We start from the raw sequence: 27211 nt of genomic DNA, 5'->3' as shown, positions 1-27211 counted from the left end.
TGCTTAAAAAAATCAAGTTATGGTGGTCAGACCAAACTAGTGTTCCACAAGAAGGTAATTCCTCTTCACTTGTCTTTTGTATCTTGCTTGGTGTTTAGTTATATAACCAAAATATCTAGAATTCTTATGCTGAATCTTCTAATACTAGTTAGTAAAGGATGTTTAGTTATTGCTATTTCTCGATACACCGAGAGAGGATCTAATATCTTATGCTGCACCTTCTGGTACTAGTTAGTAAGAAGTGTTAACTCATTTTGTCATTCTGATCATTGCTATTTCTCAAGACTCCTAGCATGTTATATAATATTAATGGCATTGTATGGTTTGAATAGGCCAAGACCACCAAGAAGATTGTGCTGAGGCTGCAATGCCAGGGTTGCAAGCATGTATCCCAGCATCTAATCAAGGTTTGTGCATTGAGAAAAACCCTTTGTTGACCAATGTGTTTGCTTGATGAGCTAATGTGTTGGTGTTTGTGTCTTGTGTTGTTGCAGAGGTGCAAGCATTTTGAAATTGGTGGCGACAAGAAAGGGAAGGGAACATCTCTTTTCTAAATGGTGTTTATTCATTTCATGTCATGTCATGTTGTTGGGAACTTTTTAAGACATTATGGAATTCTAGTTTTTCTAATGTATTGTTTTCTGAGGGATATGGTGTTCTTTAAGCACTTAATAGGTAATGGCATCGTTTGATCTATTGTCGCCATTTGTTTTAAATACTGTATTTTAATTTATTTGTTTTTGGTAACTTCAGTAATCTCTGCTATACTTTTCATGAACGAGGAATTCAATTCAGCACTCTTGATCCATTTTAGCTCTGGAAATTGAAAGATAAATAAGATCTCAACGCAAAGCAATCTGATTAGTTAAGTAAAACAGTTGGATATTTTATTTCTTTTTGCAGAGTTAGATCTTTTTGGAATTTTTTTCTCATTAAAGTTTTTTTTTGGTTTAATTAAGTAAAATCGATGTTCAAACTTTTTGATGTTGTAAAACTATATAACATATGGATTATGATGTAGAATTTCATTTTCATCTAACATTTTCTTAATATAAGTTAATTATGTTTATGCAGAATATAATTCTCAAGTTATATTTTGATTTTAGTAAATTCATATAAGAACATTTTATTATTAAGAATTTTATGAAATTATATATCATTATTAAATTATATTTAATATTAATTATTTTAAATTGTATAAATTCATATAAGAAAAATTATTATCAATAATTTTATGAAATTATATATTATTATTAAATTATATGTAATAATAATTATTTTAAATTATACAAATTCATATAAGATAATTTATTAGTTATAATTATTTTAAATTTTATTAAATCATATATTTTAATTAAAATATATTTAATATTAATCATTTCAAATTATCTTTTATAGTATCATATATTATGATTTGAGAAAATTCATATAAGAATATTAATTATTAAGAATTTTATTAAATTATATATTTTAATTATAATATATTTAATATATTTAATAATAATTATGTTTAAATATGATTAAATTATTTATTATTAATAATAATAATCTTATTAAAATTTAAATAACAATAACAATAATCATTTACCAAAATAAATTTATGCTAAGGGTATTCTAGTCATTTTAGTTTTTTCCATTATGCTATTACACCTCTATTCCATTCAACCAAACACAAGATTACTATTACGCCTCTATTCCATTACATTCAACCAAACAGTTGATTTGCTATTACACCTCTATTCCATTACACCTCTAATCCAATACACCTCTAATCCAATACAGCGAACCAAACGTGCAAGGTTGTGAATACCGTATCGATAGACAACTCATTTTTATTATGGTATTCATATATACCAATATTAATATGTTTTGATATATTATTTCGGGTTTTTCAATATTTCTAAATATTTTTCATACATATTATATATATAGATATAAATATATCTCAATTATGTACTTATAAATATATGGGCAAACAAAACCCATAGCCATCCAATTATCAGTGTCTTTTTACCTAACTCCAAATTTTTTAATTTAATTACTATCGTTATCGACATTCCATATTTCGTCACCCTTTTGTTAAATCATTAGCAGAATTTTGATGTGGTCTTTTTTATTGGTATAATAACAAATTTAGTTCTCTGATATTTATAAATTATATCAATTTTATTCTAATTTTAAAAAATAACAAATTTAACCCACAACTGTACACATTTTATCAATTTAGTCTTTGTTTAAAAATTCGAAAAAGATAAAAAAAATTTAAAACCTTTTAAAAATGGAATATTACTAAAAACTTCATTTTTCAATAAAAATAAATAAAATTTTTAAAATATATTTTAAAATAAAAAAATATATTTTTTATTAATTTATATGTTTTTAAAGATTTTTTAAATTTTTTATTTATATTTATCGCGTATCTTTATGTGATTGGTTGTCAGTATCATGTCAACATTAACTAACGGTACTAATGTAAAAATACCAAAATGTATGACAAACAAATTTAAGTATCAATTAAGTGGAGAAAAATTTAAATGTTAACTAAATACTTTTCAATAAGTATTAACCCTTGATTGTAATTGGATTGTTTTGCTTTTGCTTAGTGTATTTGCCCAAATTTGGATTTATAATCGGTGATTTTGATGGGTGAAGATTAAGATGGATTGAGGATAGCGATAGGTGAAAATGGTGTTGATAGTTTTACGTTTAGATTATGGCGTTGAATGGGGTTAGCCAAAGTGCTTTGATATTCTTTTAAGGTGGGTTTGGATGGGTAATTAAGTGTGGTGTGTTTAGTTTACTTTTTATCTTACGCTATAATATCGTTATAGTATTTAATGCCATTACATTTTGCATTAACCGCAAGTAAACTCACCGTCCATCCAAACTTACCCTTAGAAGAAATAAAAGATGATAATGAATTTTTGTCAGAATAAATATGACAAAAGAAGAGGACAATGAAAATTACTTATTTCCATGTACTTTATAAAAAAAATCAAAAGAAGATGATTAATTTTTTTTTGACTTTTGTAAAATTTTATGTATTTTTATAAAAAAAATTGTTTTACTAATTTCTATTTTTAAAGTATTTTTTGAATTTTTTTATCTATTCTTTTTAAAATTTTTTAGAATATAGACTAAATTGATAGAATGTAAAATTAAGCGCTAAATATATTAATTTTTTAAAATTAGGGTCAAACTGATAGATTTTGTAAATATTAGAGGGCTAAATTTGTTACTATGAGAATAAGGAAAGACAATGTGAACATTTTGTTAATGATTTAAAGGAGGAAAAAACCAAAATATCAAATGTTGATAACATTAATAACTAAATAAAAAAAATTTGGAGTTAAATAATCAGAACAAAAAATGTTGGCATATGATTTTAATTTTTTTAACCCTTTTCTCCAATGTTTTAGAATTGGAACAATGTTCGAATTGGTCAATTAAAATATCACTAAAATAAAAAAAATTGATTAAATTATTAATTCCTTTGGTTGTTTTTTTTGCGGATTCAATCAAGCTCCCAATCTTATCAATTTAAAATCATTCTCAAAATTAGTATCATGGTCAATTCTCATTCTAACTTATCTATTTGATCCGATTCAAATATCATTACTTGTTCCAAAAATAAAAATAAGGAGTCTTTATTCGTTCTAAAAAGGTTGATTCAGGCGCACAATGCGTGTAAAATACGCCCTTCTAGAATTATAAGAATAATTAATTGAAAAAATAAAATAAAAATGGTTTCCTCCTATTTAGGGAAAAGCCCAATCCTATACATAACTCCGTCGCGTTGATTGGCATCATTTTTGGGTACACGATGTCGTTTTCATTTCCTTGTTTTGTTCAAGTCAGAAATTTCCATTGATAAATACCCATTTTGTTTGCATTTGGTTCATATTTCATTTTCTAAGCTTAGATTTCTTTTTAAAAAAACACCCTATATATTATTATTAATCATGTGATAATATTATTAAATTTTCTAATTATATCTGAATGTTTAGAACTATTTATAATCTCTTCCTACTCTATAAATAGGAGGATAATACGTTTCAACACACTCGAATTTACATCCTCTTACATCAACAATAATACCCATACTAATTTAACGTGTACAAAAATTATATATATATATATATCATATCTCAATTCAACCCAAATAAAAAAAAAGAAAAAGAAAAAAAGAATGATTTCATTTCCTTTAAACACGAGGTCCAACTTATTAAATACATGCACATTTTTTTTATAGAGAATAAACGCCTAAATCTAATTTTGATATGTGAATACAGTAAACTTTAATATTTTAACAAACCTTATCCTAAAAACTTGCCATATGCTTTAAAACATTTTGATCACATCTTTGAAAGCTTTACTGCTACTTCCATAATTTAATCATAACTAGTTTTCGGCCTCTATCATGTACTGATATTTAATTGTTGTATTTAAAACTTGTTTGTTTTTTTTCTAAAATTATTATTTTAGTGAAAAAGATATATTTAATTATTGAAGTAAATGTTGGAGTCAATTTTTAGAGCATTTGTATATTTTTTTATTTTTTTCACATAATTTATTGTTATACTTCTATTTTGTGAGCTCTAAAGATGTAATTGAGCTTAAACGAATTTAAATATTGCTAAGCTTGAACTCGATATCGACTCAAACTTGGGAGCTCAATACTTGGCTCGAGCTTGATCGAACATCTATTCTTAAGTTCAAGCTACTCAATAAATAAGCTTAGGGTTAATAATATATATCAAGGGTAATAATATAATTTAATAATATAAAAATATGAAAAGCTTGATAAAGCTCACGAGTCATTTGAGTCAAGTATTGCTAAGTTTAAATTTGTATCAAGTCTCGTTTGAATTTTTTGAGTTGAACTCAAGTAACTTGCGAGCACCAATGTTTCATTTACACCCCTATGAGCTCAGCTTGTAACCATCAACCTCACAAGCTGTCTCGCGAGCTAAAGAGAACTACAATATCAAGACTTTATCGACCAAGACTCTATGACCTCTCTCCCTCACAGATCTTTAGCATGGCAAGCACCTGTTGTGAGAACCACATTCCTGGTGAGGATATAATACTTGCCATCCATACATTGTATTTACCCGTTTTCCTAACATAACAACCCATACCTAGGAGGAAGGGAGGTCAATAGGTCGACTAAGCTTTAGGAAATATGAAATTAATGAGGGAAGGACACATGATGTCTCTAGAAGAATCAACATCGTCTTTTATAAGACCATCTAAGGCAAAGGAATCAAAATCTCTCTCTCTTCTCCCAAATTCTCACATATAAAAACCCTTCTTCTTCTTCCTCCTCCAAACTTGAATTACTTACAATCACTTACGTCTCTATGCCCATCAAATAAACCGTCAGAGTTACAGTGACAATCACAATGTGATATCAACATTAACCATTAGAATGAAATTATAAAAAAATAATTAGTTAAGTTGTAAGATGAATATTTGGAAATAATCATATTTTAGCCAAGTAATCACTATCAATTATGGCAAGTAGTTTGAACACAAAGTTGTCAAACGAAATTATTAATTACATTTCTAAATAATAACAAAAAAAGACTTCGGTCCTAAATTAATTTTAATTGTAAAATTCCCACATAATCCCCCAAAATAAAGGTAAAAAACAAAAGTGATTTTCACCACTTAAATTTGTAAATGTAAAACTTTCCTTCCACTTCTTACAATTTTATAAAAAAAAGAAAAGAAAAGAAAAATATTTAATTTGTGATTTAATTTATTATATTTTAAAGTTTTCGACTATACCCTTTGCGTGTATATAAACTCTCATTTCTCTCCCATTTTTCCTTTCATTGGAAAATAGTACTCTCTTTTCTCTCTCTCTCTCTCTGTCTCTCGCGTCGGTCGTTTCTTTTCTTTTCATTTCTTTAGGAGGGTGGTCAATATGGGGTCTTCGATTTTGCCAGATCTCGGAGCTGAGATCTTGATCCCCGTTTGCGCCGTTATTGGAATTGCCTTTTCTCTTGTACAATGGCTTCTTGTTTCCAAGGTGAAGCTCTCCCCGGGTCGAGACTCGGGTTCCCCCGGTAACAACGGTGCGGGTGGGAAAAACGGCTATTCCGATTACCTCATTGAAGAAGAAGAAGGTCTTAATGACCATAATGTTGTTATTAAATGTGCTGAAATTCAGACCGCCATATCTGAAGGTTCTTGCTCTTTTCAACCCTTCTTTTTACATGTTTTTGAGGTCTGGGTTTCTTGAAAAGTGGATTCTTTTGGACTTTTTTATAATTTTTATGTTGGGTTCCCGTCTTTGCATGTTGGAATTAGTTAAGCTGAAATGGTTCGTCTTTCTGAAGAAAAACGAGACTTTTCTTGGTGTTCTGAACTTCAAGATCTTTTTCTAATCTTTGAGTTCTTTTTTTATGTTTGGTTGGTGGTGTTTTTGGTTTGTCTGTATAAAATTTGATATTGTTTTATGAATCATCACTGGGAAGAAGAAAGATTTTTGGAGCACGAGGTTTGTATTTCTTGATGTTTTCCTGTCCTAAGTGTTTGTATTTCTTGAGGTTTGTATTTGCTTGTACCAGATCTGGAATTCCTACTTCATATGGGGCTGCACTGAATCAAGTTTTCAGTCGCCAGAACCCTTCAATTTGTTTACTCTGAAAGCCTTACTTAACAAATATATAAAAGTTGGATGGTTTATTTACTTTGTTTTCTTCCTTCTCTAAAAAAGAAAAAAGATTGTGTTTTTGCGTTAAATGTATCATACATGAATGATTGTCAGAGTAAAAGCTGATTTCAGCAAATGCTGCACTATTTCATGATATTATATGCTTTAGCACTTTATTTTACTTTTGGAAAGTGAGATGCTTTGGAATCATTTTTGTGCTTCTAAGATTGTAACATACTAAGTTACTTTTTGGTTTAACATTTCCAAGTTCGTTTCTGCTTTACACTTTATTTTTGTGTTTATAGGTTACTGTTCTTAAAAACAAAAGTATATATAGATTCAATATTTTTAAATTTGCCGTCAACAAAAGGTTGTATTGGAAAATGCAACTATTTTTCTGTTTTGAGAGGAATTATTTCGGTTCTATCTTTTATTTTATTGTTTTGGTACATTGCATCAAAGAATTAAGTGAGGACGGTAATAAGAAAACTCTAGCTTGTTCTGTAGATGATGTTTCTAATATAGTACTTTTCTTGCAAGGGATTACTGGATTACATTTAGTTGCTCTGTTTATTGCCTTTTCTGTTGTTAATTTTGGAGAAGACTTTCCCCATTAGCTAATTTTGGACTTATGAGTTTGCAGGAGCAACCTCATTTCTTTTCACCGAGTACCAGTATGTTGGCATTTTCATGGTTGCTTTTGCAATCTTGATTTTCCTTTTCCTTGGCTCGGTAGAGGGTTTCAGCACAAAGAGCCAGCCTTGCACTTATGACAAATCTAAGATGTGCAAACCTGCTCTTGCCACTGCTATATTCAGCACAGTATCTTTCTTGCTCGGTGCTGTCACTTCAGTAGTTTCTGGCTTTCTTGGGATGAAAATTGCTACCTATGCTAATGCTCGAACCACCCTGGAGGCAAGAAAGGGAGTTGGGAAGGCATTTATTACTGCATTCAGATCTGGTGCTGTCATGGGCTTTCTTCTTGCTGCAAATGGTCTTTTGGTGCTTTACATTGCCATCAACTTATTCAAGCTCTACTATGGTGATGACTGGGGTGGTCTTTTTGAGGCAATCACTGGTTATGGACTTGGAGGTTCATCCATGGCGCTTTTTGGAAGAGTTGGTGGAGGCATCTATACAAAAGCTGCTGATGTGGGTGCTGATCTTGTAGGCAAGGTGGAAAGGAACATTCCTGAGGATGACCCTAGAAACCCAGCTGTAAGTAACTTGTATCTACTAACATGTTATGGCACTTAGAATTATGAAATTGAGTTTTGGTTCCTCATGTTGGGTTTTCACTTGTCGCTGAGTTGCTTTCCTGTTTTCAGGTGATTGCTGACAATGTTGGGGATAATGTTGGTGATATCGCTGGGATGGGATCTGATCTTTTTGGGTCCTATGCTGAATCATCTTGTGCTGCACTTGTTGTCGCTTCCATCTCTTCTTTTGGCATCAATCATGAATTGACTCCGATGTTATATCCTCTCATTATAAGTTCCGTTGGTATCATTGTTTGTTTAATCACCACCTTATTTGCTACTGATTTCTTTGAGATCAAGGCTGTTAAGGAAATTGAGCCATCATTAAAGAGGCAGCTTATCATCTCCACTGTTCTCATGACTATCGGAATTGGGATTGTTAGTTGGGTAGCTCTTCCATCTTCCTTTACCATTTTCAATTTTGGAGATCAGAAAGCTGTGAAGAATTGGTAAACTCTTGGTGCTTCTTTCATTGAGAAATAGCATCATATGCTTGCATTAGAATGAGTGTGACATTGAATTCCATCTGCAGGCAGCTATTCTTATGTGTTGCTGTTGGTCTTTGGGCTGGCCTAATTATCGGTTTTGTAACCGAGTACTACACTAGCAATGCATACAGGTAATTAGTCTGGATGGTATCTATTTTTCTCTTGGACTATCTTTTGTTGTCATTGATTTTAACTGTGTACTTTCTCCTGCAGCCCTGTACAAGACGTTGCTGATTCCTGCAGGACTGGAGCAGCGACTAATGTTATTTTCGGCCTTGCTTTGGGTTACAAGTCTTGCATTATTCCTATTTTTGCCATTGCAATCAGTATTTTTGTTAGTTTCAGCTTTGCAGCTATGTATGGCATTGCTGTTGCTGCCCTTGGAATGCTGAGCACCATAGCTACTGGATTGGCTATTGATGCTTATGGTCCCATCAGTGATAATGCTGGAGGCATTGCTGAGATGGCTGGCATGAGCCACAGAATTCGAGAGAGAACTGATGCTCTTGATGCTGCAGGAAACACCACTGCTGCTATTGGAAAGGTTTGATTTGTTTTCGCTGAAGTACCGGGCATACAGTTTCTCTGCTTGTTTGATTTATGTCACCTCTGGATTGCATTGGCATAACAAGTTCTAATGCAGGTTTTAGTGTTTTGGTTGGCATTGATGTCTTTGCAAAAATGTTGCATTTGTCCCTTGAAGCCAGCTTGTGTTTGCTTTTCCAAGTCCTTATTTTTTGCTTTAGTGTAAATTGAACTTTAACATTTATTCTATATTTTGATTACTTACTAAGAGATTTGCCCTTGAAACTGTTACTGCTTGAGCATCTTTGTTTTCTTCTTTGGTTTGTCTGTTGAGAACTAATTGTTGTACTAAGGCCTGTAATGTAGTTGCACTTCTTTTTGCTTCACGTAGCATTTATGTGTTTGCTTGCTTGAAGAAAATGTGATCTATATTTTTGCATTACGGTGATAATGGGTATTCATTTGTACACTCCTAATTTCTTTTCAGGGTTTCGCCATTGGTTCAGCAGCCCTTGTGTCCCTTGCCCTCTTTGGTGCCTTTGTGAGCCGTGCTGCTATTTCAACAGTTGATGTATTGACCCCTAAAGTTTTTATTGGGTTGCTTGTCGGGGCAATGCTTCCTTACTGGTTCTCTGCTATGACCATGAAGAGTGTGGGAAGTGCTGCTTTGAAGATGGTTGAGGAAGTGCGTCGGCAATTTAACACGATCCCAGGTCTCATGGAGGGCACTGCTAAGCCAGACTATGCTACCTGTGTTAAGATCTCTACTGATGCTTCCATCAAAGAAATGATCCCACCTGGTGCGCTAGTTATGCTCACACCCCTTATTGTTGGGATCTTTTTTGGTGTTGAAACTCTCTCTGGTGTCCTCGCTGGATCCCTCGTCTCTGGCGTCCAGGTAATGTTAACAAGTCTTAATATCGGGTCACCACAACCTTGTGATTCTCCTACAAAAGGATCATTTTTAAGTTGTTTCTGTCTTGGTAATATTTATAGATTGCTATCTCCGCATCGAACACAGGGGGTGCTTGGGATAATGCTAAGAAGTATATCGAGGTATCCATGATTTGACTGACTGTAATTTTGATGTTTTGAAGTTAATGGTTCTATTATATTTTGTGTGGACTTTGTTGTGGAATGCAGGCCGGTGCTTCAGAACATGCAAGAACTCTTGGTCCCAAAGGATCAGAACCACATAAGGCAGCTGTTATCGGTGACACCATTGGGGACCCTTTAAAGGATACATCCGGACCATCACTGAACATCCTCATCAAGCTAATGGCTGTTGAATCACTTGTCTTTGCACCCTTCTTCGCCACACACGGTGGACTGCTTTTCAAGATATTTTAAGTAAAAGAACACAAAAACGGTTCCAGTCTGCCGGTTCTCTTCCAAATCTCCTTTTTTTTTCGTAAGTATAGTTTTAGTGTGTAGCACATTTTGACATATCCTCTTAAAGGTTGAATCTATAGCGAAAATTTTCCCTTGTAAAGGGTTGACAATGAAATCAATGATGATGATGACTATGATAATGGTCAATCTAGAAAAGAGTTAAGAACTGTATTGTCACTTTCTTTTGTTCCATGGAAGAAGGCGTTTTGTTTGTATTGCTCTGAAATTCATGTTATAAATTGCAGGCAAAACTCAACAATTGAGTGTATGACAAATGAAGCCATCATTTTTAATCCACTGGGAAAAGTGCTGTTTTACTTGCTAGACCTATCTACATTCTACCAAGCTTATATGACTTTTTTTTAAATAAAAATAATTGAAGAAATAATCCTTGCTGAAATCTCCTTTTCTGTGGCATCGAAATGGCACGTGACACAAAATCAAAATCGACCTTTAAATAATTATGGTGAAAAATTATTTCTTTAAAATTTAAAATATATCTTACATAGATTAGGCTAACTTTAATCACAACTTACAAATAAAATTTATTTCCATAACTTTTCCAACTTAAATTATCAAAATTCTTAAATCTTTTTTAATATGGGTTAATAATAAATTAATTTAATCTTTCTCGTGATTTATTTTTAATTTCTTTTATCTAATATTAAGTTTAAATATGTATTAATTATTCTTTATTTCATGTTTAACTATTGTAATTCATGTCTAAATTATTTTTTTCGTGTTATTATACCAGTTATAAATTTTTAAATTAAATGATGATTTATTTTTCCTTTGGTTAAAATATGCTATAAGTTCTTGTATTTTTCGTAAATTTAGAATTTAGTATATTTTTTATTTCTAAGAATTTAGTCTCTCTACTTTTTAAATTTCAAAATTTTGGTCCAATTATTAGCACTATTATGTTTTTATTAAATTTGTTGGTGTAAAATTTTGAAATAAGAAAAATACTCACTTAGTAGCAAGGGTGGGGTCAGGGGCTGACAAGGCTCCAACCCTCTAAAATGAAAAATTTTCCAATTAGGTCTCTTTATAATTTGTAAAATCTTAAATTAATAATGATAAATTACATTTTGACCCTCTAAAAATGATAAAATTAATCCTTTAAAAATTATAAAAATATAGGCTATAAAATAATGAAATTGCATTTTTACTACTGTAAAAAATATATAATTTAATTTCGCTCCCCTAAAGAAAATTTCTTGCTTCTCCCTGCTTAATAGTTATGTAATGAAAAAAATAATATTGCAATAAATCTGAATTTAATAAAAAAATTTAATACTAATAACAATTAGACTTCCATTTTAAAATTTAAAAAATAAAGAGATTAAATTTCTTAAAATAAAAGTAAGGAAACTAAATTTTAAATATATTGAAAGTACATGTACTTAAAAGTACAGTTTAACTTTTTTTGAAGTTGGCATTGACTTTTAAAAATTTGGGTAAATTTGGCATTGACTATACTATTAGCGAATTTATGTTTTAGTCACTCAATTTTAAAAATGTTACAAAATGGTTAATAAATTATTTAAAAGTTTTTATTTAAGTAATTGAGAAGTTGAGTTTTATTTTTAAGCCTAATTAGTAAGTTTTAAGTAACAATTCGATAATTAATATGATATATTAGTATCTAATGACAAGTAAAATAATATACCTTAAATTTAAGTTAATTTGATAGTCAGCGTTATCGGAGAATAAAATTATTAAATTTTTATTTGTATATATAAACAGTAAATGAAAAAAATGAGTTAAATAAAAACTTTTAAATTATTTAATAATAATTTTGTAATTTTGTGGAGTTGAATAACTAAAATCATTAGCTTTTGAAAAACAATGGTGCTGCAGCCGCTCCCTCTTTCTCTAGGGCCGCTAAAACAGTACCCCTTGAAATCTTAAGTTCATTGCTGATTTTGGACACACCCATAGTCGAAAGGGTCTCAGGGTCAGCCCTCTTTCGCCGGTTGCTGCCGATTGCCAATTTTAGGTGCATAAGCAGAGATTTCCTTTCTGCTAAACAAGTCATGATTACTCATCATTGTCTCCATCCGTCCCTTTCCAAGCCCTCTCTCTCTTTTCTTTCCTCTTCCTCTCCACCTTTCCTCCAACACCTCTCTTTCCTTCCAACATCACCTTCAATAACAAAACCCGTACTTGTCCATTCCGTTAAACCACTCCATGTCAAATGCTCCTCCACCAATCCCACATCCCAATCCCACCCAGACCATGCACCACCCATTTCCACCCTCAAGATTGCCATCATTGGCTTCGGTAACTACGGCCAGTTCCTTGCTAAAACTCTTGTTTCTCAAGGCCACATAGTTTTAGCCCAATCGAGATCCGATTATTCCCACGTAGCCAAAAAACTGGGAGTTTCCTTCTTCTTAAACCCCCACGACTTATGTGAGCAACACCCAGAAGTTATACTCCTTTCTACTTCAATTATCTCAACCGAACAAGTTTTGAGAAGTCTTCCTTTACAAAGACTTAAACGCTCCACGTTGTTTGTCGATGTTTTATCCGTCAAAGAGTTCGCCAGGAATCTACTCCTCGATTCCTTGCCTCCTGATTTCGATATCATTTGTTCGCATCCCATGTTCGGACCACAAAGCGCCAAGCAAAGCTGGAAAGACCTCTTCTTTGTTTACGAAAAGGTTAGAATCGGAAACGAATTCTCCAGGGTTCAAAGATGTGAACAATTCCTTGGAATTTTTCAAAGTGAAGGGTGTAAAATGGTGGAAATGAGCTGCCAGGAGCACGACAAGCTTGCGGCGGGGTCACAGTTTATGACACACACGGTTGGAAGAGTGTTAGACATGTTGGGGTTGGAGTCAACGCCGATTAATACAAAGGGTTATGAGACTTTGTTGGATTTGGTTGAGAATACTTGTAGGGATAGCTTTGATTTGTATTACGGGTTGTTTCTGTATAATAAGAGTGCTTTGGAGATGGTGGAGAGGTTAGATTTGGCCTTTGATGCTTTAAGGAATGAACTTTTTGGTAGGCTGCATCACGTTGTGAGGAAACAGTTGTTTGACAATGGAGAGAAGGTAAAGAGTGTGCATGATAGTAGTTACCAAAATGGTGCTGCATCGGCTTTCAGCTCAAATGCTTTGAGGTATTTCTTGGATGTCACGTTTGTTTCTTTAATTTTTTGTTCAATTCAACATGCATGGCATAGATAGTAACTATTCTTTTAGCTTCTAGACTGAAGACTTTCTATATCAATTGAAGGTGAATAAGGAACATCACAGAGAATTTAGAATTTTTCTTGGTTGTACAGGCTGTTTATGGTTAATGCTTTTGTTTTGATAGTCGTTTAATATTAAGATCATGGCCTGAATTGCTAGGAATGAAGGATTTTAGTATCCTTTTTCTTCCTTGACATGGTTAATTTCGTATTAAATGCATAATAATTTGTGAAGTTTATAATAGATCTAGGATTAATAGACCTTTAAAAGTGCTAGGGAGAGAGTAAGTTGGGATTATTGTGATGCAAATTGTATAATATATTTACTGTCTTTTACTGGAACTTTCAGATATCAAGATGTTACTATACCTTATGAATTTAAAGGAAAGATATCGGGAAGTGTTGATGACAATTCAAAGCTCAAGGTGGCGATTGTTGGATTTGGAAACTTTGGCCAGTTCCTTGCAAAGACTCTGGCTCGTCAGGGCCGCTCTGTTTTAGCCTATTCTCGAACTGATTATCGAGATGCAGCTCAGAAATTGGGGGTTTCTTTCTTCTCTGATGCTAATGACCTCTGTGAAGAGCATCCTGAAGTTATTCTCTTGTGTACCTCGATTCTTTCGACTGAAAAAGTTCTCAAGTCAATGCCTTTTCAGAGATTGAAGAGAAGTACTCTGTTTGTTGATGTACTATCAGTGAAGGAGTTTCCAAGGAATTTGTTTCTTCAACATTTACCGCCAGAGTTTGATATTCTATGCACACATCCCATGTTTGGACCTGAAAGTGGTAAAAATGGATGGAACGAGCTTCCTTTTGTTTTTGATAAGGTGAGGATTGGAAATGATGAAAGACGGGTAGCTCGATGTAATAGTTTCCTTGATATTTTTGCAAGAGAAGGATGCCGAATGGTGGAGATGACATGTGCAGAACATGATTGGCATGCGGCAGGTTCTCAATTTATTACCCATACGATGGGCAGGGTTTTGGAGAAGCTGCAGTTGGAGTCTACACCAATTAACACAAAAGGTTACGAGACTCTGTTGAAGTTGGTGGAGAATACAGCAGGCGACAGCTTTGAGCTTTATTATGGGCTTTTCATGTACAATGTAAATGCTATGGAACAGCTTGAGAGAATGGATTTTGCGTTTGAGTCATTGAAGAAGCAGCTCTTTGGTAGATTGCATGGTGTTCTTCGGAAGGAACTGTTTGGAGATTCAGAGAAGCTTGAGGTATTGCAGGAGAAATCAGTTAGGAAAAATGGTGCAGCACTTTCATCTTCTCCGGAGAGTGTTAAAATCAGCTAGCTCTATGTTTTTGTTTTTATCCGTAAGTTATATTGTTAATCTTTATCTTGATGTAGTTTGTACTACTACTTTTAGGCCATTTTAATATCTATTTGACTCTCAAAAGATCAAAAGGCTGTTTAAGCTAAAATTTCTTAAAATCAAGGCTTTAGTGTTGATCCTCAAAAGTCTTGCTTGCTTGAGGGCATGGAAGTATTGCCTCTGGCAACTGTTTAAGTTTGTAAATTTATCTTATTGCAGGTTATCTCACGTACTCTATGTTGCTGTATCTCTTCCTGTCTTCCCTTTTTATTAGTATAATTTTGATGGATACATTGTATACGTATGTGTCTATTTATGTATATATTTATATATCTGTTAATTAGATATTTATCATTCTATCATTCTGGTATTGATTTGGCATTTTTTTACTTGTGAAGGATTTCACTTGATGTTATTTCTACATTATGGTGATCGGGTCTCTTACTGCTCACTGGAATCAGCAGGTGAAGGACTTGTTAATGGTGTACGAACCCCATGCACGTCATCGTTGCTGCAAAAGTGAAGTTTCTTTTTATTTATTTATAGATTTATTTCTAGTGTACTTCGGGAAGCAAATGATGCCTACAAGAGGGTCTGTTTCTGAATAATAAGGAAATTGTAGTTGTAGACTATAAAATAAATATGAGCACTGAGATACAGAACATTAGGACAGGAAGAATTGTCAGAAGTTGGCATTGGTGATAAATCATAATAATGAAAGAAATATAGGTGATTTGATTTCAAGTGACGTAGGGCCCCAGGAATATGATGCTTCAATCAAAATTTTGTCTTGACTGTAGTTGTTTACCAGATCCTGAGTTATCCCTTTGTAGGAGGTAGCAGTTTGTTTTTATTTTCTATTATTCTTTGTAAAGGAGGTGGCCATTGTTGTATCACTTATATTTCTGTAGCATTGCCACTCCATTTTGTTGAGTGTAGGAGCTGTGCCAGATAATATTCCACATTTCATTGTGGTGATTATTATATATAAGAGAGAATCCACTGATGCTACTGAGTTATTGCTAGTAGTTTAGTCTCCAGTATGATTTTTCTACTCAAGCTACTTGCACAATGGATGTTTCTCATCACAGACACGTCTGAATCTTTTTCTGTATGTCTCTTACTGTTGGTGATTAGCATTCTTTAGGCATACACTAGGACCTTGTTTAAAACCATTCTCATTGGAGCATTTCTAATCTTGTAAGTTGTAACTTCAGGGTAATATTAACTTAAACGTTACCCTTCAGCCGTGTCGAAGGTAACTTCTGTTGTTTAGCATTCAAGCCTAGATGAGATATGATGAACCAACAATTGCTGGCGTATGCACCTCATGCTTATACATATTTTTAGCTGATTTATTCAATTCATTAGTTTTATCTGAAATTACTTTATATTAAAAATATTATTTATAGTATTTTATGAATATTTGAAAACTATAATTTTTGTAGTTTATTCTTTTTATCATTACTATTTATTTCTTAATAGTCAAAGCTCAAACCTGAACACCAGTATCAGTTATACTCCAATATAAGAAATCTGAGTAATAATGGTATTGTTAAACAATGTAGGAGAAAATAAAAATAAATCGATCAATCAAAAATAGGAAAAAGAAGTTACAAGGTAAACTTGGACAGTTTTATAAATTGAATAACTGCAAATTTTAATAGTATTTTCATGTTAAAATAACATTTGCATGTTTATGAAAATTGAAGTTTTTTAAAAAAAAAATTCTAAGTTGCTATCTTTATTCTTCAAGTTAAAAAAAAAGGTGAAAATAAATAAAAATTAAACGTTAAAAACATGTGTTGTATGTATAGGTGCATGATTTTAAAGATATGTATACCTCACTTTTACATTCTATAGTAATTTTGTTTTATTTATTTTTTGAATTTGTTAATATAGTTGGTATCTAATTTACTTCGATAAAAGCATTAGTCAAAAGCATATTATGTATAGTATATATGATTAAACTTGATGCTTCAAAAGGCATGCATCAAATCTAAAAATAGCCTTTAATCCTTGCAAGTTCTATGCATGAAATTTTACTTCCTCAAGTGCTACTTTGCCTTTCTGAAAGCAGTCATAGTTAAAAGAAGCATAATATTTCACATTCCTGTATAACCTTGGCCTCTAATCATCTATCAAGGCTTCCACAGGTCCAATATCCTTATCTACCTCTGCTTCATTAGACATTGCCACAGATATCCTTGGCTTGTCTGTGTTAGTCACCGCCTTGTGCACAGGGCTCTTGAATATCCTGTTACTCATTATCTGCATCCATTCACAACATATTCTACTAATTCCATACTTCATTTTCTTTTGCAGCTCAATGCTGTATTATACAGATTCAAGATTTCAGTGCTTAATGTTAAAAGTTCATACCTGCATTTGGTCACCAAGATTGACAACAAGAGCACGAGGGATGCGAGGAACTGTGATCCATGCCCCATCTTTGACAATTTGAAGGCCTTCCACTTCTTCGTCTTGTAATAAGACTGTCACACCTGATCTATCCGAATGTGGATAGAAGTTGAACCTCACTTGCATTGCAGTGTTGTCTCCAAACTGACCCGAGAAACTATTCTTTTCAAAGTCAAGTGATTTAGCCATGGCCTTAAAGGGAAGATCCATCATTTGCTTTACCTTGGGGGAGTATGCATGCAAGATATCCCTGCAAGTATTCAACTAATAGTACACAGTTGTTCAAGAAAATAGAAATATCATAAATCACAAACTATTAGACAGCAACTACATCACAAATCCACAAATTTTGGCCCCAAAATTCCTTTTGTGCTTTTAAGTGTAAGTTGTTATACCTGAAATTATGTGGGTTTTCAGGCGAGAGATTGAGGTTTCTTTGATTTTCAGGACATACCCTAAGAAATAAGCGAGTGTTCCAGTCAAGAACTTGTCTTTCTGAGACTATCAGATCATGGCCATAACCCTCCACCTCATTAGCTGCTCTTGAGTTTTTCAGCTTCTCTTCCTGTGGGAGTCCAAAAAATTGTTTTGCAACTCCATGGACGAATTGGAAATCCCATGGCCAATAGCCAGACACACAACACATTTATTTAAAAGGACGAAACATATATTCCTAACCTTCTTTGAGGAGCCAGCGTTGTGGTGGAGCAATCGAGATATATATAATACACCAAAAGTTATCAGATGGGAAATATTTGGTTCTTAACCAAAAACCATTTGTAACAAGGAGAACTTATGGTAACTTCTTGGCCTGACTCGAATTAGTAATGCTGCATGTAGTATGGCATGCCCCCAAGTAGAAATTGGAAGTTTTGACTTCATAAGTAATGGTCTTGCAATCAATTGAAGATGTTTGATTAATGATTCAGCAAGATCGTTTTGTGTATGAACATGTGTTACAGGATGTTCAACATTTATCCCAATAGACATACAAAAATCATTAAAAGTTTGGGAAGTAAATTCACCAGCATGTTTCGAGTTGATAACAAGGACACATGCAACCATCTAGTCAAAGCATCGAGTAAAACCATAAAATATCGGTGGTTTGATTCTAAATAGAGTTCGAAATCGTTGTATTACTTATTCTTATTATTCACTATTACTATAAATCTATATTGATTTGTCCTTGTATCCGATTTAGAAAAGTGATAGATTCATAGTTTATCTTGGTTGGTGATGGCCGAATTATTAATTTGCTTTGAAAGCAAGCGTCACATGAAAAATTATTAGCTTGAAGAATCTTTTGGCTCTTCAATGAATGTCTACATGAATTGTCAATAATTTTCCGCATCATATTTGAACCGGGATGGCCTAACCGGTCATACCAAATAATAAAGTCATCAGTAAACTTCTGACTTATTATAGCCTTTGCTTCAATTGTACTAATGCTCGTCTAGTACAAACCAGAGGAGAGTGCAAACAATTTTTCCAAAATAATTTTATTTTCTTGAATTATACTCGTAATTTGAAGATACATCATTCCCTTCACTTATTGTCTTAATATGATATCCATTATGGCGAATATCTTTAAAACTCAACAAATTTCTTTGAGACTTAGGAGAGTATAACGCATCATTAATTTGAAACGTAGTTCCTCTAGGCAACAATATACCGTAGCTTTCTATGATTTTGGTACTACCAAATATAGTACTTATACTAGCTTTTTGCATTGTTAAATGAGAAAAATATTTCTTATTCTTAAGTATAGTATGTGTAGTTGCACTGTTTGCTAAGCATAAGTCTTCACCATTTGTTGCTAATTGAATTTGAGAGGTATTCATATTTTTCAAAGAAAACAAATAAATGTCACGTAAATTTTTAAAATATATAAAATTTTCATAAATAGTTTAAAACATAGTATAATAACCATGTTAAAAACATAACAAACTTACATAAAAATTTATACTTTAAAGCTATAATAATAAAATTAAAAAATCAATTATTTCCTTCAGGGGTGGTAAAGAAATCAATAGCTTCCAAATGAGTTGTACCAATAATGCCATAGTCATCTTTGCCATTCTCACAAACAAAATTTGTCTCTCTTTACAAGATGTTTTGGTGTATGACAGGTACAGGACCAATGATTTTTACCTTCACAACGATAACACAAACTTTTTACTTTCCCAGTTATGTTTTTATCATTCTTTCCATCTTTATGATCCCACTTCTGGTGGGTATTCCTAAAATGATCACCTCGTTCATGTCTACGTCCTCGACCGCGTCTGCGACCATGTCCTCGATCGCGACTGCAAGTGCTGCCTTTATCCTTTCCGTTATATGATATCACATTCGCTTCAGGGAATGGAGTAGAGCAAGTTGGACGTGACTCATGATTCTCCATTAACAGTTCATTATTTTGCTCACCCCCAAGTAGACAAGATATTAATTCAGAATATTTCTTAAAACCTTTTTCAAGATATTTTTTTTTGAAGGACAACATTATTTGCATGAAATGTGGAGTATGTTTTTTTCTAACATATCCTCATCAGTTATGTTCTCTCCACATAATTTCAATTGGGAAGTGATTCTAAATATAACCGAGTTATATTCACTCACAGATTTAAAATCTTGTAATCTCAAATGCAGCAAATCATAGCAAACTTTAGTAAGTATTATGATTTTTAATGATCATATCTCCTTTTTAAACTATTCCAAAGGACAAGTGGATCTTTAACAGTCAAATATTCAATCTTTAGTCCTTTATGGAGGTGATGACGAAGAAATATCATAGCTTTGGCCTTATCTTGACTAGATGCTTCATTTCCTTCATTAATAGTTTCACTAAGGTCTTTTGCATCTAAATATATTTCAGCATCTAACATCCAATATAAATAGTTCTTTTCAGTAATATCAAGAGCCACAAATTCAAGTTTTGTAAGGTTCGATATTGATGATATCGCTACAATATAAATTTAATATAAATATAAGTAGTTCATTAACAAACATTCAAGCAAACATTAGTAATCCCTTAACAAAACTTTCAAGAATAACATAACAGAAAAAAAAATAATTACAACAATTTAGTCATAAAATAAATTAAGAGTAATTTGACTATATTAGAAGTTTTTAACAAATTACGAGATTAGTGGAACCCTTAAAAAATAAAACAAACTATAAACATAAATAATTTTATCATAATGGATATCTTGATAAAATGTGCTACATACCTTGATCTAAACTAACGAAGAACGTAAGGCTTTTGGATTGATGTAAGCACTCGTGTTGATAATGCATTATAAACAAAAAAATAATAAACAAAATATGGATATGAAAATATGATAAAAGAATATGAAAGTTGGAAGGTCAAGGAAAATGAAATATGAAAGGTTGAACATTCATTAAAAAACATTCGTAACATTTTTATGATTCTAATTAAATTAGTACATTTTTTCCATTACCTTTTGCATTTATAACCTATTTCTTGCAACTTTTTCCACTTCTCTTTACCAACTCTTTTTTTTCTCTCTCTCTTCGAAGCCTAAACTAAATTTATCCCATACATTATCTGAGTAGTTTCTAGACTTTACAAACAACTTTGAGAATACAATATGTATCTTACATGTAAGTAAAAAAATAAATATATTAAAAATGAAACACTTATTGCATTTTCAATCTACTTGTGAGTTATACTATATATCAAATAATTAATACAATAGCTTCATCTGCAAGAGAAAGAAAGATGGCAAAGAAAATAATGGATAGAGAAGCAAGAGAATGGGGGGAAGGTCTCTGAGGAAAATGCTTGCGAAAAAAGCTTTTGCGTATGTTTTTTCATGCCTAGGAGAATGGTTTCTGTTGACTTCATTGACTTATTTTCTCTCTAATTATTAATTATTTCCTCCGGTAAATGGTTTGTGTTGTTCTTCTAAAGCAAATCCCTATCCACAAACCAAACCACTTCCCTCCTGGCCTCTCGCTAACACAAATGCTTCCATTTAACTCACCAAAAGCTTCTGTTCCCTCATGAATCGTCTGGTTGGCATTTGCTAACAGATGGACCGATCTGTGTGGTTTTGTTCTCCCACAGCCTTTTATATGGCTAATGACAAGTTTGTTGTACAAGAGATTTGACTTAATTATAGATACTTACATTCACACACATATGGTTGAAGAAAGGAAATAAGTGGGCTTATGGAAAAAGTATGTTGCCATAATTTCTTCAGTGGATAAAAATGGTACATTTGCAATGTGTTCTTATTTGATTAGCAATAAGGAACCGGTTTTGGTTCCCTTTAGAGTTATACCTTGCAAGCAGGGAGAATAACATCCGAAAGGTGAATGAACACAATGGATAAAGGTTCGACCGTTATTGGCTTTGCTGAGTTTACATATAAAGGCTTCAGAGGAGGTATATTCCCAGATGAATCCACACTTAAAATGTTTCCATTCAGTAGCATGGTTCGGCTTTGTAAGTTTCCATCTTTTGCCGTTAGATGGTATTCCTCTCTTCTGATTTCAGCATCAACCATTTGAGGCAGCTCGATAATCATTTTTTTAGAAGACATGCGCTGAATGCGCAAAGTCCGAGACTCGTGATTGTGTCGCAAGGTCATTGTACTATTGAATGCAAGTTTAGCTTGGACAGTAGTGCTTTTGTCAAGGTTGATAAATAGTACCACGATGCCTTCCTGCAAAATAGGAAACATTGGTCAAATACCAAGAAAGGGAAGATAATCTGCTGCATAATTGTGGTATGAGACTTACTGATTGTTTTGCACAGTGACTGTAGGAGCGTATTTTTTTGGTCCCATCAAAGCTTGTAGACAGGACATTTCTTCCCATTAATTGGTGCCAAAGAAGAGCACTGCAGTGGAGAAAGCAGAGTATCATGCATATGGGGGCTTGGATAGCATACTGTAAATTTTCCACTAAGACAAAATCATGAATAACTTTTGCTCACCCTCAGATTTTGAAGTGAAATGGAATAAATGATAGGCTGATCAAGTTGTTTGAGGCAAAAAAGAAGTCTAAATAGTGTAGCAATCTGTTTCAGGGAAATTTATTGTCACTGATTACTATGACGACCGTCTTTATAGTTTTGCATTCCCTCTTTCTCTTACACAAATAATCAAAAGCTTATTTTTAAGTATTTGGAAATAAATGGTTGCAGTGATAAGGGCTGAAAGAAAAATTTTCCTTTACTGTAGTAATGAATTCTAGTTATGTAAGTCTCATAATGAAAGAATTTCACAAAGCAATTACCTATAGTAGTCTGGATTTGGTACAAAGGTGGAGGTGTCTAGTAAACCATAATTTCCACCAATCAGTGATTGTCTGCAGTATGTTTTTGTATCATACTTTGACGCCATGCCGAGCTGATCTAAATACCTGTATTTCATGTCCAATGTAATATCATTTACAAATCAATCACAGCATAAGGCCTAAGTTGCTTGATAGCAAGTTATTGTCACTTTACCAGAAACTGAACACAAATGCATTTGTAACAAGATTACGGCCGCTATTGTAAGCTCCTCCTGCCTCTCCCACCCAGGCAATTGCTTTAGTTGCAGAACTCTTGATGACGTTATGAAGGCCGCTGAATGTTCCAGAGATGCCATCAAGAACAGAAGGGTTAAGAATCTTTTCAATAAGGTGGGTATCGACTCCTATGACAAAAGGATACGATTGTCAAGTTAGAACCTTCTTTCAAGTCTTAAAGCTCCCAGAAGATTATACAAGATGAAGTACATTATACCTGGTCCAAGATTGTATATGTGGTGAGTGACCACATCTAAGGATGTGGTTGTTTTATCGATGAATTCTTTGAACCATTTTGACTCGTAGAACCCACCGGGTGCTATGATCAAGGGTTTCAAATCAACATCCTTGTATATCTTTTGCACTAGTCTTTGTAGAGCTGCTGTATCAGCTGCGTACTGATTAACTGCAATCCTAGTTCCAACCCCATTCCCGGACAATTCGTTTCCTACAAGCAAAAGATATCAAATATAAGTTATTACAATCTATCATCAATCGTCTTCCATCTCATCTATCATCTAACAAGAATTGCAAATATGTTATAAAGAAAAAGAGGCTTATCATTTACCTAGCTCCCAACCATGGATTTTATAGTTCTTTTCAACAGTGTAACGTATAAAAGATTCTGCATTGGTGTAGTTCCAAGCTCCTACAGCTGAACCACCAGGCTTTATAGATTTACCAGCAAGAGCATTTAGTCCAACAATAATCTTAGCCCTGAATTATGAAACTTGAGTTAAGCTAATGGTCAAAATATTCATACAAGGAATACAAGAACAAAAAAGGACGTAATTATTTGATTTACCCTGCTTTTGCAAAGAAGGCATTAAGTTCATCCATCTTTTCATGGGTAAACATCCTTTAGTAAAACCAAACATCTCAGAAGGGTCTTTAACAAATGAAGTACAGGGTTCCTGATTGTCATCTGTACCATATATGACCTTATCTTGCAATGAGCCTCCCAATCTAATCTTCAATGGTGAAAAAGCTGAAAAATATAGGGACTAATAAATAATTAAAAAATATATATGTTTTTGTTATTTACAATATCTATCCGAATGGAAAGGATAACTTACCTTTCACGGCATTTAAGAATATATTATTGTTAAGATCCTGCAATAAGGAAAAGATGGATGAAAGTGAAACACATCTCAGCAAGCATTATAAACTGGGAAATAGGCTTTTTATAAAAAAAAATGAACAGGAATACTTTTACTAAGCATGAAAGCCATCAAGAGATAAAGTAGTTAAATTCATAATTGAAAATATATAATTAAAATAGAAAATGCAGATTCTTCTTTAGCAGAAATCCTTGATTCTGTACAGAATGATATCATATTTTCTGTACAAAACTAGGTGAAGTGTTCAAAAGAGCAAATGAAACTGAAAAAGAAAAGGCTTACTAGATTGAGAAGTCCAGCATGACCCCAACTGCATGTTCCATAATCACATTTCTCAGGAGGCCACCAATCCAAAGTAGCACAAACGAAATCATCATCTATGGTACCAATGGGAGCTTTCCCATCAATATAAACAGTACCCTCAACAATTGCATCCCCTTCAGCTGCAGCAACAGCTTGTAAACTTACAAAAAGCAAGCTATACCCAAAACAAACCCAAAAACAAAAACCCATCTACCAAAGCTGAAAACCCAATCTTTGGATTCAATTGAAAAACAAAAGTTTAGATCTTGAAACCCTTTAGTATTCTTCTACGAATGGGCAAGTTCAGAACTTCCTAACAGGGTTTCCCATCCACAGGAGCCAAAATGTAAAAATATATATATATAAAAAGGGATAGTAATAAAAACTTTACTGAGAAAAGTGAGCTATAAATGCAAACAGAGAGGCATATTAAATAAAATGTTTAATGGAAGTGGGGAGGATAAGTTAAGATAGTCATTTTCGTTAGTTACATGGAACCATTTTTGGGCTTTACATTTCTTAAAGAAAACAGCAAAGATTTTTTCTTACCTAAGAAACAAAGCAAGCTGCATGTCGAGAATTTAGGGCCTACTTTTTTGCAAGAAGGAACAACGAAGCCGCAATCTTTATTTTCTTACGGTCTCAGAGACCCATTCCCCCAAAATATATTCTCAAAAATAATTTGATAATATATATCTACGGCTAACTCATACTCTAATTTATTAAAATTATGTACTGTTGTTTTCTTTTTTTTCGCACTATATTTTATCTCTATCTGATTATTGTGTCGGCGATCCGCATTGATTAATGTGCATTTCACGGGAAATTTTATACAGTTTTTGGGTTCAATGACGTGTTTTATTCTTTTCGGTACATTATAATTGTTGGAAGGGCCTTTTAAATTAGAATGGTTGTTGAATTCTGTGCTGATACGATCATTAAGATATTTATTGTTTAAGTGTGTTTTGATTTTAAGTTATTATTATTATAATTTTACTTTCCTTTTGTAAATCATAAAAAAATAAAAATAATAGAGTGTTGAATTGAACTAAATTAAATTATGATATGATTTATCGTACATAATTAATTAAATTTGGCTAGGTTTAGTAATGATTAAATTTTGCTATTAGCTTTTGTACTTTACGAAAATTATAAATTTAATTTTTATACTTTTATTTGATCAATTTTAGTCTTTCTATTTTTTAAATTGGTTAGTTTGTTTATGTAGTTTGCAAAATTTGAAATTTTAATCCCCACCTAAATAGTAACAGTTAAATTTGTTTGGTTAAATTCAACCATTAGTCATATACTATGCGTATAGATATATATTTAATCCATTTTTTTTCCAATTAGGTCACGGTTTTGACGTGAATGATAGATGTTAATTCATTAATTGGATTTTTAGTGAGTAATATATGAAAATAATAAGTTGACATTGCATTACACACATGATAATATGTTTGGTGCATCATATTTAAAAATAACATAATTTTAATAGTTATTGTTTGGTGAGGACTCAAATTTTAAAATTTAAAAAATATAAAAACTAAAAATGACCAAATACAAAATACAAAATTAAATCCATAACTTTTACAAAATTTAGGTACTCATAACAGAATTTAACCTTAAGTAATTATGCTTACTTTTTACTACTAATATATGTAATTTTTTTAATTAAAATTTTGAACTCATATATTTTTAATATTTATCTTAATAGTATAATATATACAATTTTCGTATAATATAACTTGCATATTACATAAAATAAAAATAATATGAACTTAAAGATAGATTAAATTAAATTCAAACTTTATGATAAGTTTAACTAATATTTTAATTATAAAATTTTAAAATTAAATTATTTTCTCAAATTTAATATTTTTATCCAAAATTTGTCGAATTTCGAATCACTGTAAAGTAATTGAAGCAAAGTGTATGAAATGAGGTACAACTTTGCATGTGAAGAAAAAGTCACCATTCTACAATCCTTTAGACCAATCATAAAATAAATAAAGTTTCATCGAACTATGCTAAAATTTACTCGTTGAAGATCGTGTCCAGTTAATTTGAAATTTTTATTTTACTTTTTAAAAATATTATTTTAATATTAACATTTATATACTTATATTATTAATAAAACTCTTAATTGAATTGGTGTTATTTTTAATCTTGTCATCAACACATCTAGATTGCTACGAGATTTCTCTTTCATAATTAAAATAAATATTATTATTTAAGGGAATTTTAATATTTTTACATAGCGGGATTTCAATCCATACCAATTGAGTTAGTAAAACTTTTAATTTACCACTTAACTAAAATTTTATTTTAATATTTTTATATATTTTAATTTTATTGTGCACACTTTATTAACTCCATCAGTTGTATATCTATATCATTAATAAAACCCTTAGTTGACTTGGTATCGCCATCAACCGGATCATCAACTCAATTTGGAAGTTACGAGAATGCCCTTTCATAATTAAAATAAGTAATATTATTTGAGGGCATTTTAGTATTTTTCACTTAAAAACCAATAAAAATATGTATATAGTGGGATTTGAATCCACACCAATTACATTAGTAAAACTTTTTAATATTTTTATACATTTTAATTGTAATATGCATACTTTATTACCTCTATCAATTGTATATATTAATAATATATTTGATTAAGTTTGTGTCACAAATTAATTCGACACTGACTCAAGATTGATGACAATACCATGATAAATAATTTAATCTAATTTTTTACTTTAACAATGCAAATATCCCATGTGTTATTATTAATTAGTTTCTAACCCTACATTTCATTATTCATTGTATGTTATTTTTAAATAGACATTTATGTTCTAAATTTATAATTTTCAGACACATGCGTATGTGGTAGAGTTTTTAATTTATATAAATTAAACAATAATTATATTAAATTAACTTAAATGAAATTGTATATATTTGATCTTGTATTTA

The 27211-nt window shown here is 32.0% G+C and overlaps 5 protein-coding genes across 6 annotated transcripts; 3 read left to right on the top strand and 2 right to left on the bottom strand.

The window, feature by feature from the left end:
* Nucleotides 1–9: 9 nt before the first annotated feature.
* On the top strand, nt 10–650 carry LOC107963255 (60S ribosomal protein L44-like; the record flags this gene model as incomplete). Its single annotated transcript, XM_016899818.2, has 3 exons — nt 10–54; nt 333–407; nt 495–650. Coding segments are annotated over 3 exons (180 nt in total), but the record flags the coding sequence as incomplete, so codon positions are not given.
* Nucleotides 651–5803: 5153 nt separating this feature from the next.
* LOC107962574 (pyrophosphate-energized vacuolar membrane proton pump) lies at nt 5804–10554 on the top strand. Its single transcript, XM_016899010.2, has 8 exons — nt 5804–6194; nt 7308–7882; nt 7993–8372; nt 8456–8542; nt 8625–8955; nt 9424–9834; nt 9933–9992; nt 10080–10554. The coding sequence occupies exons 1-8, from the start codon at nt 5933–5935 to the stop codon at nt 10284–10286; spliced, it is 2313 nt and encodes a 770-aa protein (XP_016754499.2). The 5' UTR covers nt 5804–5932; the 3' UTR covers nt 10287–10554.
* A 1610-nt stretch (nt 10555–12164) lies between these two features.
* Nucleotides 12165–17713, top strand: LOC107962573 (arogenate dehydrogenase 1, chloroplastic). 2 transcript variants are annotated; one of them, XR_001701684.2, is made up of 4 exons: nt 12165–13461; nt 13883–14859; nt 15257–15377; nt 17184–17713. XR_001701684.2 is itself a non-coding variant. In XM_016899009.2 (3 exons), the coding sequence occupies exons 1-2, from the start codon at nt 12368–12370 to the stop codon at nt 14835–14837; spliced, it is 2049 nt and encodes a 682-aa protein (XP_016754498.2). In that variant the 5' UTR covers nt 12165–12367; the 3' UTR covers nt 14838–14859; nt 15257–15886. The 2 variants fall into 2 exon arrangements, 1 of the variants encoding a protein (XP_016754498.2); XM_016899009.2 differs by lacking the exon at nt 17184–17713 and having other exon boundaries at nt 15257–15886.
* LOC107963254 (protein SRG1-like) lies at nt 16989–19680 on the bottom strand. Its single transcript, XM_016899817.1, has 4 exons — nt 19459–19680; nt 17675–17844; nt 17241–17529; nt 16989–17129 (listed from the first exon to the last, which is right to left on the bottom strand). The coding sequence occupies exons 1-4, from the start codon at nt 19678–19680 to the stop codon at nt 16989–16991; spliced, it is 822 nt and encodes a 273-aa protein (XP_016755306.1).
* A 1788-nt stretch (nt 19681–21468) lies between these two features.
* On the bottom strand, nt 21469–24712 carry LOC107962572 (heparanase-like protein 3). The gene is given in 10 exon segments (XM_016899008.2): nt 21469–21967; nt 22044–22143; nt 22542–22667; nt 22756–22945; nt 23035–23265; nt 23386–23534; nt 23623–23653; nt 23656–23805; nt 23894–23930; nt 24221–24712. Coding segments are annotated over 10 exon segments (1635 nt in total). The 5' UTR covers nt 24452–24712; the 3' UTR covers nt 21469–21577.
* Nucleotides 24713–27211: the final 2499 nt, after the last annotated feature.

This window comes from Gossypium hirsutum, chromosome A06, assembly GCF_007990345.1.
Source record: "Gossypium hirsutum isolate 1008001.06 chromosome A06, Gossypium_hirsutum_v2.1, whole genome shotgun sequence".
In the NCBI taxonomy this organism is placed as follows: Eukaryota; Viridiplantae; Streptophyta; class Magnoliopsida; order Malvales; family Malvaceae; genus Gossypium; species Gossypium hirsutum.
This window is presented reverse-complemented; position numbering and strand designations above follow the sequence as displayed.

Excerpts from the sequence above, each read along its gene's own strand:
- LOC107963254 (XM_016899817.1), bottom strand. The coding sequence starts at position 19,680 with ATGGAGAATCATGAGTCACGTCCAACTTGCTCTACTCCATTCCCTGAA. Across the intron at positions 17,845-19,458 it reads ATAAAAACATAACTGGGAAA|GAAGAGAAGCTGAAAAACTC; the intron begins GTAAAAAGTTTG and ends GGACTCCCACAG. Across the intron at positions 17,530-17,674 it reads GAAAACCCACATAATTTCAG|GGATATCTTGCATGCATACT; the intron begins GTATAACAACTT and ends GAATACTTGCAG.
- LOC107962573 (XM_016899009.2), top strand. The coding sequence starts at position 12,368 with ATGATTACTCATCATTGTCTCCATCCGTCCCTTTCCAAGCCCTCTCTC. Across the intron at positions 13,462-13,882 it reads TTCAGCTCAAATGCTTTGAG|ATATCAAGATGTTACTATAC; the intron begins GTATTTCTTGGA and ends TGGAACTTTCAG.
- LOC107962574 (XM_016899010.2), top strand. The coding sequence starts at position 5,933 with ATGGGGTCTTCGATTTTGCCAGATCTCGGAGCTGAGATCTTGATCCCC. Across the intron at positions 7,883-7,992 it reads ATGACCCTAGAAACCCAGCT|GTGATTGCTGACAATGTTGG; the intron begins GTAAGTAACTTG and ends TCCTGTTTTCAG. Across the intron at positions 8,956-9,423 it reads CCACTGCTGCTATTGGAAAG|GGTTTCGCCATTGGTTCAGC; the intron begins GTTTGATTTGTT and ends ATTTCTTTTCAG.